The 16,239-nt window shown below is 45.1% G+C and overlaps 1 protein-coding gene across 1 annotated transcript; it reads right to left on the bottom strand.

Annotated features, from left to right (window-relative positions):
* Nucleotides 1-403: 403 nt before the first annotated feature.
* On the bottom strand, nucleotides 404-15,813 carry csrp1a (cysteine and glycine rich protein 1). The gene is given in 6 exon segments (NM_001292451.1): nucleotides 404-981; nucleotides 1,345-1,438; nucleotides 2,423-2,552; nucleotides 4,889-5,057; nucleotides 11,279-11,391; nucleotides 15,728-15,813. Coding segments are annotated over 5 exon segments (579 nt in total). The 5' UTR covers nucleotide 11,391; nucleotides 15,728-15,813; the 3' UTR covers nucleotides 404-907.
* Between the last annotated feature and the right edge of the window lie 426 nt (nucleotides 15,814-16,239).

The following is a 16,239-nucleotide window of genomic DNA, read 5'->3' on the forward strand; positions in this document are numbered from 1 at the left end:
TTGTGGGTTCAAGCTGTATATCGGGACGTTGAGCTCACAGTCCAAACTAACTCTTCAACAACTGTCAGATGTGCCTTCCTTCCGAAAAGATGTTAAACAGAATTGTCGCCTGTCTGTTAAGGTGAATGATAAAGAAACCATTATTTTTCCCCCCCACAAATAGGAGTTTTTGGGGTTCTGGAATGTCCTGCCAAGTAAGATGGTAGAGGCTAAATCTACTGTGGGTTCCAAGAGAGAAGAATACAGTTATACGAAGGATAGAGGCTTGAAGGGCACTGCGATTGAACGGGCACTTAGCTCTTGAGAGTCTGTGTAGACTCAACGGATTGAACAGTCTCTTTCTACGCTGTCAATTTCTGGTGCTTCTCTGTGGAGGAGGAATAAATGCAGAGAGAGGAATTGTGCCGCAATTTAATCTTTATTGTAAACGTTCAAGTGATGTGACATACAGTTCTCTTAAGTGCCGAGCTGTGTGAAGTGTTAGCACAAGTTTATTTAATACACTGAAAAATACAATAAAAAGCCCCATTCACTTTGTGTTTAATATCACCATAATCCACCAAATGGTAACTATATTAAATCTATCAGTTCACCAAAGCAAGAGAATAATAATCATAATCCTTGCATTTGATATAGCGCCTTATCATGTCTTCAAAATGTCTCAAAGCGCTTCACAGAATATACTGTGAATGGATTGACTGTATATTTTGTGGGCTCAGAAGGAAAATTATGCCTTAAAAAGCAGTAAAAGGTGCCTCAGTTATCAGTGAAACATAGTGTTGTATCTGAACGCATATATAATGAACTAACATTAAAAGAGGAAAGTGTACAGTTCAGCAGAGAGTGAGGCAACTGTGACCTAGAATGACATCGACTTTCTTCTGAGTCAAAATGTCCCCGGTCTTCATTAAGTGTTAGTAAGTGCCCCAGCGCCTCCGCCATACCCAAAGCCTTTCGGTCCGAAATTCTTAGAGTAGCAACCTGTGGAGAGATGATGATGTTTGAGTGAGGGATGTTGTGAGTAGTCACAAATCTCACACACATGAAACGGTGACAGTTTCTCTGGCAGTGAGATTTCTATAAAAATAGAAAGTCCCCACGAGATTAAAAATGACAGCATTGCAAAATAAATTTTAAAAAATCTGTATAAAAACGAGTTTAGATTTACCAAGGCAAGTCTCACTTAATCAAAACAGACGCTTTCCAGCCTTAAGGACTATGAACGGGTAAACTGTTCAGTGCTCCAACCCCACACTCATCACTCATATAATGTCTTTAACCATACACTGAAGCAACATGCCCTGCAAGACTGAACTGTAGTCTAATACTGAACTGTTGACGAACCTTTGCAATAGATCTCTCCATCCTTGTCAGCCAGCGTTGTGGACTCCAGACCTTTCGCGCACTTGGCACAGCGGAAGCACAACTTGTGCCAGGACTAAATAGAAAAGGAAAAGAATACAAAAAAAATGACCTTAATAGAGCAAGCTCTTCACACTCAAAACTTCAGCGTTGTCCAAAATCAGCCAAGGAACATCCTCTGCCTCATAAATTGCTCAATAGTATAAGCCTACTGTCAACAGCTTAGACGCAATGCCAAACCTGCTAAAATCTTTCAACTGGATTCTCGATGAGCAGACTGCAATTGCGTTAGGACCATAACTGAGCAACCACAGTGTTTACAAACGGGACACCAGGTTTTGCTCTCCTCTCCCATTAGCAAGTGTAAACATGTGGAACGTAGTAATCTCTTTAAGCAACAACAGCAGCAACTTGCATTAATATAGCACCTTTCACGAGGGGTAGCGTCCGGAGCGCTTCACGGTCGCGGAGTCCACCAACGAGCCAGGGGGAGAGGAAGGGGGCAGGTGACCGTAAGCACGGTCAAAAAGCAGCATGTGTTTATTTTCCACCCTCCCCTCAACAACACTGCAATAGTAATGCTAAGGGGCCAAAGTTATCCTATATTCTAGCTCGACTTCCAGTGTCCGTTAAGGTTATTTTGGTACGTTGACCAGGATGACAATGGCCACGTTTCCGTGCACGAGTTAGGACATTGGCATGTTAGGATATGCAAATGGGTAAGTTTCCCACCCCCCCAAGTGAGTCGAACCAGAAAATAAGCTTGTCTCATGCTGCAGATCCACTAGTGATGACACCAGGGTCATCAAAAGCAAGAGTCACCCCACAGGGAAGAGATGTCCCAGTGATCGGACTTTCACCTTCACCAACACTCCTGGAGGCTGAAGGTTTTACATTTACCAAAATAAAACGGTTACACAGCCAGGTTAAAGACGGGAGTCGCCCAATATTCAGGCTCGGCTGCCAGCAACTGTTATACAAGCTAAGAAGACAGGTTAAAATAAAAGTCCCAGAGCCACAAGGGGACATCATCCATGTCTGTCCCAGATAACTGCTTTACCTTGCCAGCTCCAATCACTTTCTCAGCAGCATAAACCGCCTTGTCACATCTAGGGCAACGCTCAGAGCCACCAAATTTCTGAGCAAACCGGGATGAATTGGGGTTGTTGGTTGGATAATGAGTCACAGGCCTGAGGGTTCAAGAGAATAAAATTAGCAAATGGTGCATAGAGAGTGAAAACAGTTGATAACATTGCCTGATGTAGAGCACCGCAGCTTTCTCAACTCCTTTCTAGCTTCACCCACAAAATATACAGTCAATTCACTTTACAGTATATTCTGCGAAGCACTTTGAGGCGTCTTGAAAACGTGATAAGGCGCTATATCAAATGCAAAGATTATTATTCTTACTGCATGACGTCCACAACAGAGAAGCATATATTCCAGAACACAACAAACCAGCTTGTCATGGACCCAATTTAACTTAACTTGGGCATCTTTACTAGACATGCAACAGTTGCAATAAATTGCTGCAGCGCAGATTAGGGATTGAATGTTTCAATTCAGTGAAATTGTGAAAGTACACCCAGAACAAGAAAATCAGGTGAACCAAGACATCAGAAGAGGAGACCACAGGTTTTGAGTTACAAAACAGCAATTTCAGGACAGACATCAGGATGGATTTCTTTACCCGGGGGTAATTTAACTCGTGGAGCAGGTTGCCAGGAAGGGCAGTTGAGGTCAGGACATTGGATCCATCTAGGAAATGATCAGCTTGAATCTGGGATGGGAAGATGGTAGGAAGGGTATTCTGGAAGGAAGAGATCAAATGGTTTGAAGGGACTTCTTTGTCTGAAGGAACCCTGTGATAAACTGGTTGCCAATAATTTGACTTACATTTAAGCAAAATAGTTTCTAAAAAGGAATTATGGGTTTTACAAGTTTCCTAATTGAGTCCTAAGCCTTGTTTTTTAAAAAATAATAAAAACACTAGTTTTTCCCAAATGCAGTTATTTTCCAGTCATTCACTTTACGAACAGTTTTAAACAGATTTTGTTAAACTGGTCTCCTCCTAGCTAAGTGATCTCGATTTCAGAGTTTAAAATGAAAGCCACATACAGCATTTCATTCTGAAAATAGTCATACAGTAAAACACCCAAATATCCCACTTCAAAAGGTAAATAATGATAATACTTTTGGTCACTTAATCCACATCTATTTGTGGGAGACTGCTGTGCGCAACTGGCTGCCGTATTTTGGCCACAAAGTATACAGTCAATTCACTTTACAGTATATTCTGTGAAGTGTTTTACGACATCTCGAAGACGTGATAAGGCGTTATGTCAAATGCAAGGATTTGTGTCCCACTACATTGCACAAATTGACTGCCACGCTCACCTATAAATACAGGAGCCAGAGCAATTCCTCGTGAAAGTCTTCGAGACATGTCAACATTATAGGCGATAAATTAACCACAATCGTGATGCTTAGGGTATTTGTGTTTGATAGGGTATTCCTAAAGATTGAAAGCAACCCACATACTGTACTACAAGTGGTTAAAGATTCCCTAATGCGGAACCCAGCTAAGGCTTTGCTCTGCCTCAGCTGATGTAATGGATTTAGCTTGCTCTGAAAGTGGAACTAAAGCAACAGTAATGAAGCCATTCCTCTCATGCCATTCATGGTTCACACCGCCCAATTACTGGGAAGGAAATTCAGACATTTTATTCCTTTCGCTCTCCACAGTATCTTTTACAACCAAGATTTAGGGCAAGAAGCGTCAACTGCGTTTGAATTTAATTTTCTTGTGACTGCACTAATCTAATATTAACACTAGTGGGAGTCACATATACTAGAGTCTGTATAATCCCAACTCGCACGATAACAGGACCGTGATAGTCTGTTGCAACGCGATTGCATGAATGAACGCAGTCTTCCACGGTCAGGGTTCAGGTCATGAGGTTGCCACCTCTCGTGCGCGAATGGGAAGTGACGTCAGCTGTGACCACTGACTCGGAAGTTGACTATTTTTTAAAAAAATAATAAAGCAAGGATCTGCCAGCCTGCAATGCGTGCAGCGAATGGAGTCCAGACCCCAGCAAACTGGTATTATAATGCGTCTCTAACTGTTTGCAGCAATTTCAAACAGTTTCCTTAATAAGGAAACTCAAGTACATCAGATCAACCAACAGTGACACAATCTACTTTTGAAGTGGAAGTTCCCACAAATTGGCACAATGTAGTTCTCGTCACTGGGAGAAGTCCCCACTTAGATTCCTTATGAAGGAAACCAGTTAGAAATCACTACATAATTTAGACCCTTTATATGGAATTTTGCTACCAAGCAAACATCATGTGGACCAGCAGAGCCCACAACCACAACTTGCATTTATATAGTACCCACCCCACCGTGCAGGATAGGGTCTCGGAGCGCTCGACAGTGGCAGAGCACATCACCGAGCTGGGGGCAGGTGACCTATAGATTTACTGCTCAGTCTGTCCTTACAAGGAATCCTATTAGACTCACCCTTCAGATTTGATTCCCAGTTTTTCTCCGCTGTCCGTACTCAGAGTACCCGCACCTTGGCCATAACCGTAGCCTTTGGTTGCATATTTCTTACCATAGCAACTTTTGCAGTAAATCTCATCTTGGTGAACGGCAATTGTGGTGCTGTCAAGGTTTTTCTTACAGACCACTGGGAACAAAGCACAGGGTAATTGATAAGACAAGATCTTTCAATAGCTAGTGGTCACCGTTTACTTTATGATTGACAAGTACTTTGACATTTCATCAATAATTATGGGAATCCTTGCAGTTGAAATACTGCTTTATTGCATCGAGACATCTCAAAGCACTTCACAGGATTTACTGGAACGTGTAGGTAGGGACTGTGCATTTTAGTACGTATACCCAGCAGCCAATTTGTTCGCGGCAATGTCCCACAACCAACCATCAAGTGAACGACCAATTTTATTTAGGGGATTGTTGGCTCGAACACTGGGGGAATCTCCTGAGTCAGAAGGTTGCCCCTGTTGGGACTTTCAATTCAGAGTCTGTTGTCAGAGGCGCTGTGCTGTCTGCCTGTCCAGAAAAACATAAAAGAACCTTGTGATATTATTTATAAAGTAAAGGGAGATTCTCCTGGTGTAACAGCCCTCAATCCTCCAGATTAAAAACAATTATCATTCACTTTATGGCTGTGCACAAATTGGCTGCTGTGTTTGCGTATAAATACAGGGTCACTACACTTTACACAAAAAGTTAGAACGCTTCAAGATGCTCAGACCTTATAAGACGCAATGTCAATTGCAAAAGTGCTCAGGTTAGGACAGGCAGACAACCTCGCCTCAATCAGCAGAAAAGTATGCAGAAGAGAATGCCAAACTCCACTGGGTTTCTGTGCTAAGCAAACAATGCATTGGGAGGTGAGCAAATCAAACACTGCAGGCAACAGTTGAAAGACTTAACAAAAAACAGCTCCAAGTCCTCATGCGAAAATTGACGTGACTAAACTTTTAAAATGCTACTCTGGTGCGCACGTAATGGGTAAAATCTTGCCTGAAACACTGCCAAATGTTTTAAATGAATTCACACAGACATCATTTTGCTGGTAAACACCAATTTACACAACAGCTGCAATAATTTAAGACCAGAGTCTGTTTGCTGAAAAGTGCCAAGGGAGCATCTTAAAGGCTTCAGAAAATGTAGACAATTACAGAAATGCCTCTCATCACATATTATGGTTTCAAAGGCTTCAAGCAATAAAGCAATAATTCCTACAATCGATGTAGCACCTTTCACGTCAGGAGGACATCTCAAAGTCTTTAAGCTCTTCACAGGATAGACTGTGTATTTTGTAGGCAAACACAGCATCCAATTTACATATAATAACGTCCCACAAATAGGCATGAAGTGAATGATCTTTCCTTAGGGGATTGTTGACCTTAGGCCTGTTTTTCAAGTAATGGATATTTAACGTCCATTTAAAGAGGAAGACATGACATTGGTTAACGTCTCATCCAAAGGACAGCACCTCCAACAGTGCAGCGCTCCCCCAGCACAACATTAGAATATCAGCCTGAACTATATGAGCTCAAAGTCCCGATGTGGGGGTTTGAACCCACAACCTTCTGACTCAGAGGTGAGTGCAACCAACTGAGCCGGGCTGATGCACAATACATTTCAGACACAGCCATAGCAGCTTCACTGACTGATTTCACTAAAATTATTAAATTAAATTCAGGGCGAAACAGTTGAATTAATGCAATGGAAAATAAATATTAATCTCGTATCCCCTAAAAATAAATATATTAATAAAAAGGTAAAATGATACATATAAAGATGTTCGTTTAATAATTTGAAATCTAAGACAAGCACTCACAGGGTGAAATCAGAAGCTACACAGTCTTACATCTGTAAAAACTCTTAAGCGTTGATAATGGAATAGTTTCAACAGTGATACAGAAAAATCCAGGTTCACCACAAAGAAATTGGGGAGGCAGAAAAATTGGGATTTTTTGTATACTGCACACCATCAGAACTCAACCATATAGGAAGAAATTGTAGCTAAAAAGATAAAAAGGAGCCTATACTTTAATAGCGGCAGGATAAAGTGGGATTTTGGAAGAGGGGATAGTCGATGACTCTCACCAGTGGGCTAACCATGCTTCGCTGACCCCTCCGCCGCTTGCTTTTCGCCTCGGCGTGCATGTTATGGCTACCGCCACTGACCCGAGCTGCTTCCCCGCAATGCCCCCACCCCTGTCCTCTACCCTCACTTACTCCCGCTCGATCCACCTCTCCCACCGCTCTCCCCGACTCCTAACCCTGCTCGACCGTCCCACTGCCTCCCCCTGCGAATCCTCCGTCGGGCCCACCGTGGGAGTTGCCGTTGGCTGCCCCATCCCCTACTCTCACCGCAGGGCTCACAGGTCTCCGACAGGTCCAACCTCTCCTCCTGATCCACATCCCTACCCTCCCTATCAGTCCCCCCCACCCCAGCGACACCTTCCCCCTGACTGAGGCCACACCACCCGGCTACACCTTCCATCACATCCCTCGACCTAACTGCCATGGTGGCTAGGTTGCTCTCATCTCCCGGCCCCCCGCTCCGCCTATCCCCTTACTCCTCTGGAACTTTCCCTTCCTTCGAGCACCTTATCCTTTCTCACCTCCAACCTTTCCTCAAAATTCTCCTCATCTACCACACCCCCCCCAAGCCCTTCCCACCTTCATCCCTGACATCTCCACCCTCCTATCTTCCCTCTCCCTTTGCTCTGAACACCTCCTCATCCTTGGCGATTTCAACCTTCACCCTCTCCTGCTCTACCTCTCCTGACTTCTGCTTCCTTATCTCCTCCCTCAATCTCTCCCGCCACATTCACTCCTCCATCCACGCTCGTGTTCATCCCCTCAACCTGGTGATCACTCGGGGCCTTACCATCTCGGACCTCACCATCATCGACAAAGCGATCTCGGACCATCACGTCAACTCTTTTAACTCCTCAATCCCTCTCCCCATTGCCACCCAACCCAACTCAATGTCATACTGCCCCTGGAAAAAAATTCCCCCCCACCGGCTGCCTTGGAGTCATCTGAACTCCTTCCCCTCTGGGCATTCTCCCGCAATGACCTATCCTCCTCGGTCACCCTTCTCCACAGCTCCCTCTTCTCCACTCTCGATTCCCTCGCTCCCCTCTCTTCCCGAGCCGTCGGCCACTCACGCAAATTACCTTGGTACACCAGCCACCTCCGCTCCTTAAAGCCCATGTGCGTTCCGCTGAGCGCAACTGGCTTAAATCAAACCTAACTGTCCACTGGCAGATTTGGCTGGACCATGTCAAATCCTATCACTCCGCCCTCACCTCCGCTAAATCGCTGTTCTACTCCAAGATTGTCTTGGAGGCTAAGGACAACCCCAAGCTCCTCTTCTCCATCACGAACTGACTCCTCCACCCACCCACTCATGCCTCACCCATCTTCAACTCAAATGCCAACTGCGAGGCGACGCTGAACTTCCATGAATCCAAAGTCGAGGGAATCTGCTCAGCTGCCTTTGCCACTGCAACTGCTACCCCCTTCCCATCTCCTCCTCCCACCCCAGCCGCTACCCACCCCTCTCTCCACACTTTTGAACCCGTCTCCCCCTCCTCTCTCATCACCATAACCTATATGAAACCCACCACCTGCTCCCTCAACCCCATCCTTACCCCCTTCCTTACCTCCCAGCTCAACCTCCTTGCCCCTCTACTCATTGACATCGTTAACCTCTCCCTATCCTCTGGTACTGTTCCCATCCCTTTAAAAAACACCATCATCACTCCTATCCTCAAAAAACCCTCCTGGACCCTTCTCTACTCCCTAACTCCCACCCCATCTCCAACCTCCTCTTCCTCTCCAAGATCCTGGAACAAGTTGTTGCTTCTCAGCTTCACTCCTTCCTCTCCCACCACTCCCTTCTCGAATCCCTCCAATCGGCTTCCATGACACCCACAGCACAGAAACCACCCTAGTCAAAGTGACAAATGACATTCTGTCCATCTGCAACCAAGGCTCCCTCTGCCTCCTCGTGCTCCCTGCTGCTTTCAACACCATCGACCACTCTATTTGTGGAGTCGACCACTCTATTTGTGGAGTCCTGTAGCTCAGTGGTTAGAGCACTCGCTTTGCAAGCGAGAGACCTGAGTTCAATTCCAGGCAGAGGGCGAAACCTTGGGCAAGTTTCCTTACTCCACACGCCTAATAATAATCCCTCCAAAACCAAAAACAATAATAAAATTGGTCATTTTCAATCCATGACTGTTTGTGGGACATTGCTGTGCGCAATTGGCTGCCGCGTTCGCCCACAAATATACAGTCAATTCACTTTACAGTGTGTTCTGTGAAGCGCTTTGGGACGTCCTCCCGACGTGAAAAGCGCTATATCAAATGCAAGGATTATTATTATTATTATTATTATTATTATCCTCATCCACCACCTCTCCTCTCACCTCAACCTCCACGGCACTGTCCTTGATTGATTCAGATCATACCTCTCACACCGCCTGCACTTCATCTCCTCAAATGACTTCTCCTCTAGTCCCTAGACCTTCTCATGCAGCATTCTCAGGGCTCTGTCCTCGATCCCCTCCTCTTCAACATCTATATGCTCCCTCTTGGTGACATCATCCGCAGACATGGGGTCAACTTCCACATCTAGGCAGATGACACCCAACTCTACCTCTCTGACTCCACCCTGGACTCCAGGACCACTGCTGTCTTGACAGAATGTCTGTCAGACATCAAGTCCTGGATGAGAGTGAACTTTCTTCAGTTGAACGTCAACAAGACCGAGGCTCTCCTGATTGGCTCCCGTCAGCGCCATGGTTGCACACTCCACCTTGTTAAGCCAGTCCAGAATCTTGGGGTCTTGTTTGACCCTGAACTATCCTTTCTACCCCACATCTACACCATGACCCGCTCTGCCTTCCCCCACCTCCGCAACGTCGCCCGGCTCTGACACTGTCTCACACTGCAGACCACTGAAAACAACACACCTTCATTACATGAAGCTCGACTATGCAAACTCACTGCTTGTCGGCCTCCCCAACTCCTCCCTCCACAGGCTGCAGATCATCCAGAACTCTGCACCCTATGTCCTCTCCCACACCAGGCTCTGTGACCCTATCACCCCCATCCTCGTCCGACTCCACTGGCTTCCCATCAAACAGAGGATACAGTTCAAGATCCTGGTCCTCACCTTCAAAGCCCTCCATGGTCTTGCTACCCCCTACCTCTACAACCTCCTAAACCCCTACCATTCTGTTCGCTCCCTCCGCTCAGCGGGTTCCGGCCTGCTTCACGTTCCCCCATCTTGCTCGCCCCACTATCGGTGGGTGGGCCTTCCACCACTCGGCACCCACCCTCTGGAACTCCATCCCGCAGTCCCTCCATCTCGCCCTCACCATCTTCAAGACCCTCCTCTTCGAATGTGCTTTCAATCTCCCTGCTTCCCCATCCTGCCCTCCCCACTCAACTCAGATCCGTAACTCTGTTTGTCCAGCGCCTTGGGATGTTCTCCCGACGTGAAAGGCGCTCTACAAATGTAATTTTGCTGTTGTTCTTGTGGACAGATTTAAACGCATTGCACGTCTACATCTGCAGCTGGGATGACCCATAATCGCTGATACAAGCATGGCCAAGTTGCCATAACATCAAAAAGCAAAATGCATTGGAGCGCAAAAGGTCCTTCACGCATGAACGATGCATTCTGAAGCATGACGGTTTAGGCCTGTTTGCTAAAGCAGGGGTAGAGAAAGTGCAGATTTTGCAATATGTAACCAAGAGGCTCAAGTTTACCTTGAATCAGTTACCAACATCATCAGAATAGCAGAATAGTCATTGCACTTACACTTACCCCATAGTTAACATGTGTTAATATGGGCCACAATTTGGGGGATTTTCTGAATGCTCTTCAGGAATCTAATTTGATAGAAGTTGGAGATCACCTACAAAGTACACAGGCACTACATCCAACAGTAAATCCTGTGAAGCACTTTGAGACGTGCTCCCAACATGAAAGGCGCAATGTCAAATGCAAGGATTCTGTCCTCTGGATGCGTCATTAAACTGAGGACCATCTGGTCAAGCAGACAGTAAGGATCGTAGAGCACTGTTTCGAAACAGTGGCTAGCGTCCTGGCCAACAAATCCCCAAATAAAATTGGTCATTCATTCTATGGCTGTTCGTGGGACATTGCTGTGCGCAAATTGGTGACTGCAAAACATTTGTCACTCCACTTTATCATACACCCTGTGAAACTCTTGATATGTCCTCCAGACGTGAATGGCACTATAAAAACTATACCTGGAATAATTATTAACTAATTTTAGTGTTATTTATATTATTACGATGATGACAATAATTAAGGATACTCACTGCAGAGGAAACATGACTTGTGATAGCTCTTCCCATCACACTGCATCTCCTCAGCAAAGTAAACATTTTTCTGGCAGACGCCACATTTGTTTCCTCCTCCCAGGTTTGGCATTCTGCAACAAACACAGACACATATTTGTGAAAAATAACAGAGATCATTCAGCGACGCTGAATTCCCATCCGAGTCGCTTGGACTCCAATTCTGGTAAATAGTCAATTAATCGGACTTCAGATTTACCGCTGACATCCTGGCACTTCATCAGCTCGTTCCTACTTTTAAACCGAATAAGGATGCGGAAATGTTTAGACATGGACGGTCTTAAAACCTGTTCAGACGGGGAGCGGAGAGACAATAGACAACCGGGTTCCTACTTCCTGCTCGGTAAACAGAGGCGTGTGGAGTAAAGAAACTTGCCCAATGTTTCGCCCTGCCCGGGAATCAAATCCAGGTCTCTCACTTGCGAGGCAAGTGTTCTAACCACTGAACTGCAGGACTCCACATACAATGAGCCCCAATGAATCCCCTGCAGCTTTTACAAAAAAGGCATGCAAATGAGGAAGTACATGACAGATCAGATTCTCTGCTGCCAAACAAAGGTACGTGGCACACGGAACAGGGTGTGACAAAGTGAAGAGCAAAAATATATTTGTTGAGAAACCATATTGTACAAAGTAGTTTTATTTTACACTGACAGAAATCACAACAGCAACCACAAGTTGCATTTTTATAGCGCCCTTCACACAGGATAGTTGCTCAGAACGCTGCACAATGGTGGGGTTGGACATTGAGAAGGGGAGGTGACCATAGCCTAAAGAGGTGAGCCTCAAGGTGGGATTTAAAAATAGACAGATGGAGAGGTGAGATGGACGAATTGAGGCAGGGAGTTCTAGAAGTTAGGGACATAGTGACTTAGGCTCTATAATGTCAGGTTTTTTTTTAAGGCCACGTCAGTATTAGTAACATTAGAAATAGACATAACAAAAAAAAAGGATTGAAATGATATGGTCAGAATCAGCAACAGAAATAACAAGTCTAATGCTTCAAGTCTCCTTCAGGCGATTTCAACAAAGAGAGAGAAATTCCGCAGAGTTGAAAAGTGATCCCTCGAATCTTGCCTCGCCTCCCTGCCTCGCTGCTGTGAAAGCTCTTCATTCTGTGGCCTTAGCTCACTCGTCTCACACTGTTCCACCACCCCCAGCTTGGAAAGCTATCATCACCATAAAGATTCCATACCTGCGTGAAACTAATGCGTTGGGATACGGCTCGAATCCTCCAGCAAACAACTACCCAAACATTCCTCAACTTCGCTTTCGCTCACCTTGCTCCCTTTTCTCCTCCCATGCACACCTCTCCCCTCCCTCCCTCACCTTGGGAGCCCAGGGAGCAGTGTGAAATGCTTTGTGATGTCTTCTGGATATAAAAGGCACCAAATGAAATGGAAACAGTCTGACCAGCAAGTTATTTGCTGCCTATCATTATTATTGAAATATTCAAAACCCTCAGGATGAAGTCGTTACAAAGACCCACCAAATACCTGGTAATTTCATGCCAGAACCTGCCTTGATGCCCTTATTAGCTGTGCATTTATTGATTGGAATTCTTTACGATTGATGCTCATGAAGGAGATTTGCCTTGAGGGCAACACGAGTGTGGTCAATGTCCCCTCATTCTCTGAGAAAGCCCATCACTGCACTTTACAGTCATTCCTGTGGAATGCTTTGAGGCATCATCCAGACATGAACAGACATTACAGCAACAACAACTTGCATTTATTTAGCGCCCTCCACGCAGGGTAGCATCTCAGATCGCTTAAACAACTAATTGCAACAAATGCAAGGGTGTTTTTTAAATTAATAATTAGCTATTATTACTTATAAGTTATGATAAATATACTGTGAAGCACTTTGAGACGTCTCAATTCCATGATAAGGCACTGTATCAAATCTAAGGATTATTATTATCAAATTTTAATTTGATTTCCAATTGGGAAACTGGGGGCAATAAAAATCAAATCTGATACGGCCTCCAAACATAAAAGGAGTTATACCAAATGGAAGAATTGTATTCATTATTTTATTGTGATTATTATAACTTCCCACAACCCATATGGACAATTGACTGAATGCTGAAGGATTTTGCACACTGGCTCGGTTTTGCAATCGTGTCTGGAATCAGCCAGTTATATAACAGCTTCGCAGTACTTTCCTGGAAGCTCTACAAGTATTAATATTTTGCAACTTGCTTTTAAATCCAAAAGACATTGATCGCCCAGAGAGAGTGGGGCAGGAGGAATCTGAACAGCAAACCATTCGCTGCCTCTCGTTGTTATTTGAATATTCAGAATAAAGGTTATTTACTAAGAAAAACACATGGAGAAGAAACTCAAGCCATAGAATTTTTTTTTTTAAAAAATACTACAAATGCTGGTCAAACGAACATATGAAAAGGGAGACNAAAAAAAAAGGTTGACATTCCAGTCATATCACAAACAGAACCCAAGGGGATGAGGTCATCTTGTAAAGAAAAAAGAGCTAAAACTACACAACCACAAAGATACTAATCGAAGAGAGGGGCGGAGGGCGGGGGGGCAGGGGAAAACCTTTTCCATTCCAACCACACTGTGCAATTTCCTGTTACCAGTTTATCAAGAAGTTGGCTTGTCCTCCAGACAAGACGTTTGCAACCGTCAAGTCGCTCTCTGTAAACTCTATCTCGTTTTTGCCTAATATGGAAACTGGATTGAAACCCTTATTCACTTTGTGCAGTGAACAAAGCAGCTCTCCAAACCCACAACAAGGCACATAGTCAGTAAACAGTTTCTGCATTGCACTGCACTGCACTGCCCCCTCCTCCTCCTCCTCTTCTTCTTCTTCGTCTTCTTCTTCTTCCAACTTGGCTCATCTCAAATAAAGCTGCACTTCAAGTGTGAGGGCAAAGCACAGGGTCTTTGGTTAACTTTTTTTTTAATCCCAACTTTGTGAATGAGCAGATTAGCAGCTTTGCTCATTACACCTGGGACCCACTGTGTGTGTGTGTCAGTGCTTGTGTGTGTGTGTCAGTGCTTGTGTGTGTGTGTCAGTGCTTGTGTGTGTGTGTGTTAGTGCTTGTATGTGTGTGTCAGTGCTTATGTGTGTTAGTGCTTGTATGTGTGTGTGTGAGTGTGAGTGCTTGTTTGTGTGTGTTAGTGCCTGTGTGTGTGTGTCAGTGCTTGTGTGTGTGTGTGTCAGTGCTTGTGTGTGTGTGTCAGTGCTTGTGTGTTAGTGCTTGTATGTGTGTGTGTGTGTGTGTGAGTGCTTGTGTGTGTGAGTGTGTATGTGTGTGAGTGCTTGTGTGTGTGTGAGTGTGTGTTAGTGCTTGTGTGTGTGTGAGTGTGTGTGTGTCAGTGTGTGTGTGTCAGTGTGTGTGTTAGTGCTTGTATGTGTGTGTCAGTGCTTATGTGTGTTAGTGCTTGTATGTGTGTGTGAGAGTGCATGTGTGAGAGTGCTTGTGTGTGAGTGCTTGTGTGTGTGTGTCAGTGTGTGTGTGTGTGAGAGTGCTTGTGTGTGTGAGTGTGTGTGAGAGTGCTTGTGAGTGTGAGTGTGTGAGAGTGCTTGTGTGTGTGTGAGTGCGTGTGAGTGCTTGTGTGTGTGAGTGTGTGTGTGAGTGTGTGTGTTAGTGCTTGTGTGTGTGTGAGTGTGTGTGTGTCAGTGTGTGTGTGTGTGTGTTAGTGCTTGTATGTGTGTGTCAGTGCTTATGTGTGTTAGTGCTTGTATGTGTGTGTGAGAGTGCATGTGTGAGAGTGCTTGTGTGTGAGTGCTTGTGTGTGTGTGTGTCAGTGTGTGTGTCAGTGTGTGTGTGTGTGTGTGAGAGTGCTTGTGAGTGTGAGTGTGTGAGAGTGCTTGTGTGTGTGTGTGTGTGAGTGCTTGTGTGAGTGTGTGAGAGTGCTTGTGTGTGTGTGAGTGCTTGTGTGTGTGAGTGCTTGTGTGAGTGTGTGAGAGTGCTTGTGTGTGTGTGTGTGTCAGTGTGAGTGCTTGTGTGAGTGTGAGTGCTTGTGTGTGAGTGTGTGTGTGTGAGAGTGCTTGTGAGTGTAAGTGTGTGTCAGTGTGTGTGAGTGCTTGTGTGTGTGTGTGTGAGTGCTTGTGTGAGTGTGTGAGAGTGCTTGTGTGTGAGTGTGTGTGAGTGTGTGTGTGGGTGGTGTGTGTAGTGGTGGGTGGTGTGTGTGGTGGTGGGTGGTGTGGGTGGTGGTGGTGTGTGAGTGTGAGAGTGCTTGTGTGTGAGTGTGTGTGTGTGGAGTGCTTGTGTGTGAGTGTGAGTGAGTGTGTGAGAATGCTTGTGTGTGAGTGTGTGAGAATGCTTGTGTGTGAGTGTGAGTGAGTGTGTGAGAATGCTTGTGTGTGAGTGAGTGTGAGTGCTTGTGTGAGTGTGTGAGTGTGAGTGGTGTACAAGAGGTGATTGCTGCCCAGCCTTACCTGGTGGCTCCTGTTTGCTGAGGGTTTGTAGAGCTGATTTTCTCTGTCTCCACCAGAGAGTTGTGCAGTCAGCAGTGGATTTAAATGCCAGACACCGCCTCGTTTCTCTGCACTCAGCACCAAAAAAAAATGACGTTATAATTGTTCACAACCCTCACTCCTTTCATCTCCATTTCCAAAGGTTATAAAGATTCCTTCAGGGAGAGAGAGAGAGAGAGAGAAACGTTTGCAGAATTACGTTTGGATCACAAACAGTGACCTGTTTTGACCGCAAATGGTGTTTGTCTCAAATTAAACCTCTTATACAGTATTCCTGGCATTTATTATTGTGCCTTAGCACATGGTGGAAATATCTCAGAGTGCTTAGTAGGATTTATTGCAATGGCTAGTGACTGTGTATTTTGTGCAGGAGCCAATTTGTGCACAGCAATGTCCCACAAACACCCATGAAGTGCGTGATGACAATGATATGGAATAATAATCCTTGCATTTCATATGGCGCCTTATCGCGT

Source organism: Callorhinchus milii, unplaced genomic scaffold, assembly GCF_018977255.1.
Source record: "Callorhinchus milii isolate IMCB2004 unplaced genomic scaffold, IMCB_Cmil_1.0 Scaffold19, whole genome shotgun sequence".
Taxonomy (NCBI): Eukaryota; Metazoa; Chordata; class Chondrichthyes; order Chimaeriformes; family Callorhinchidae; genus Callorhinchus; species Callorhinchus milii.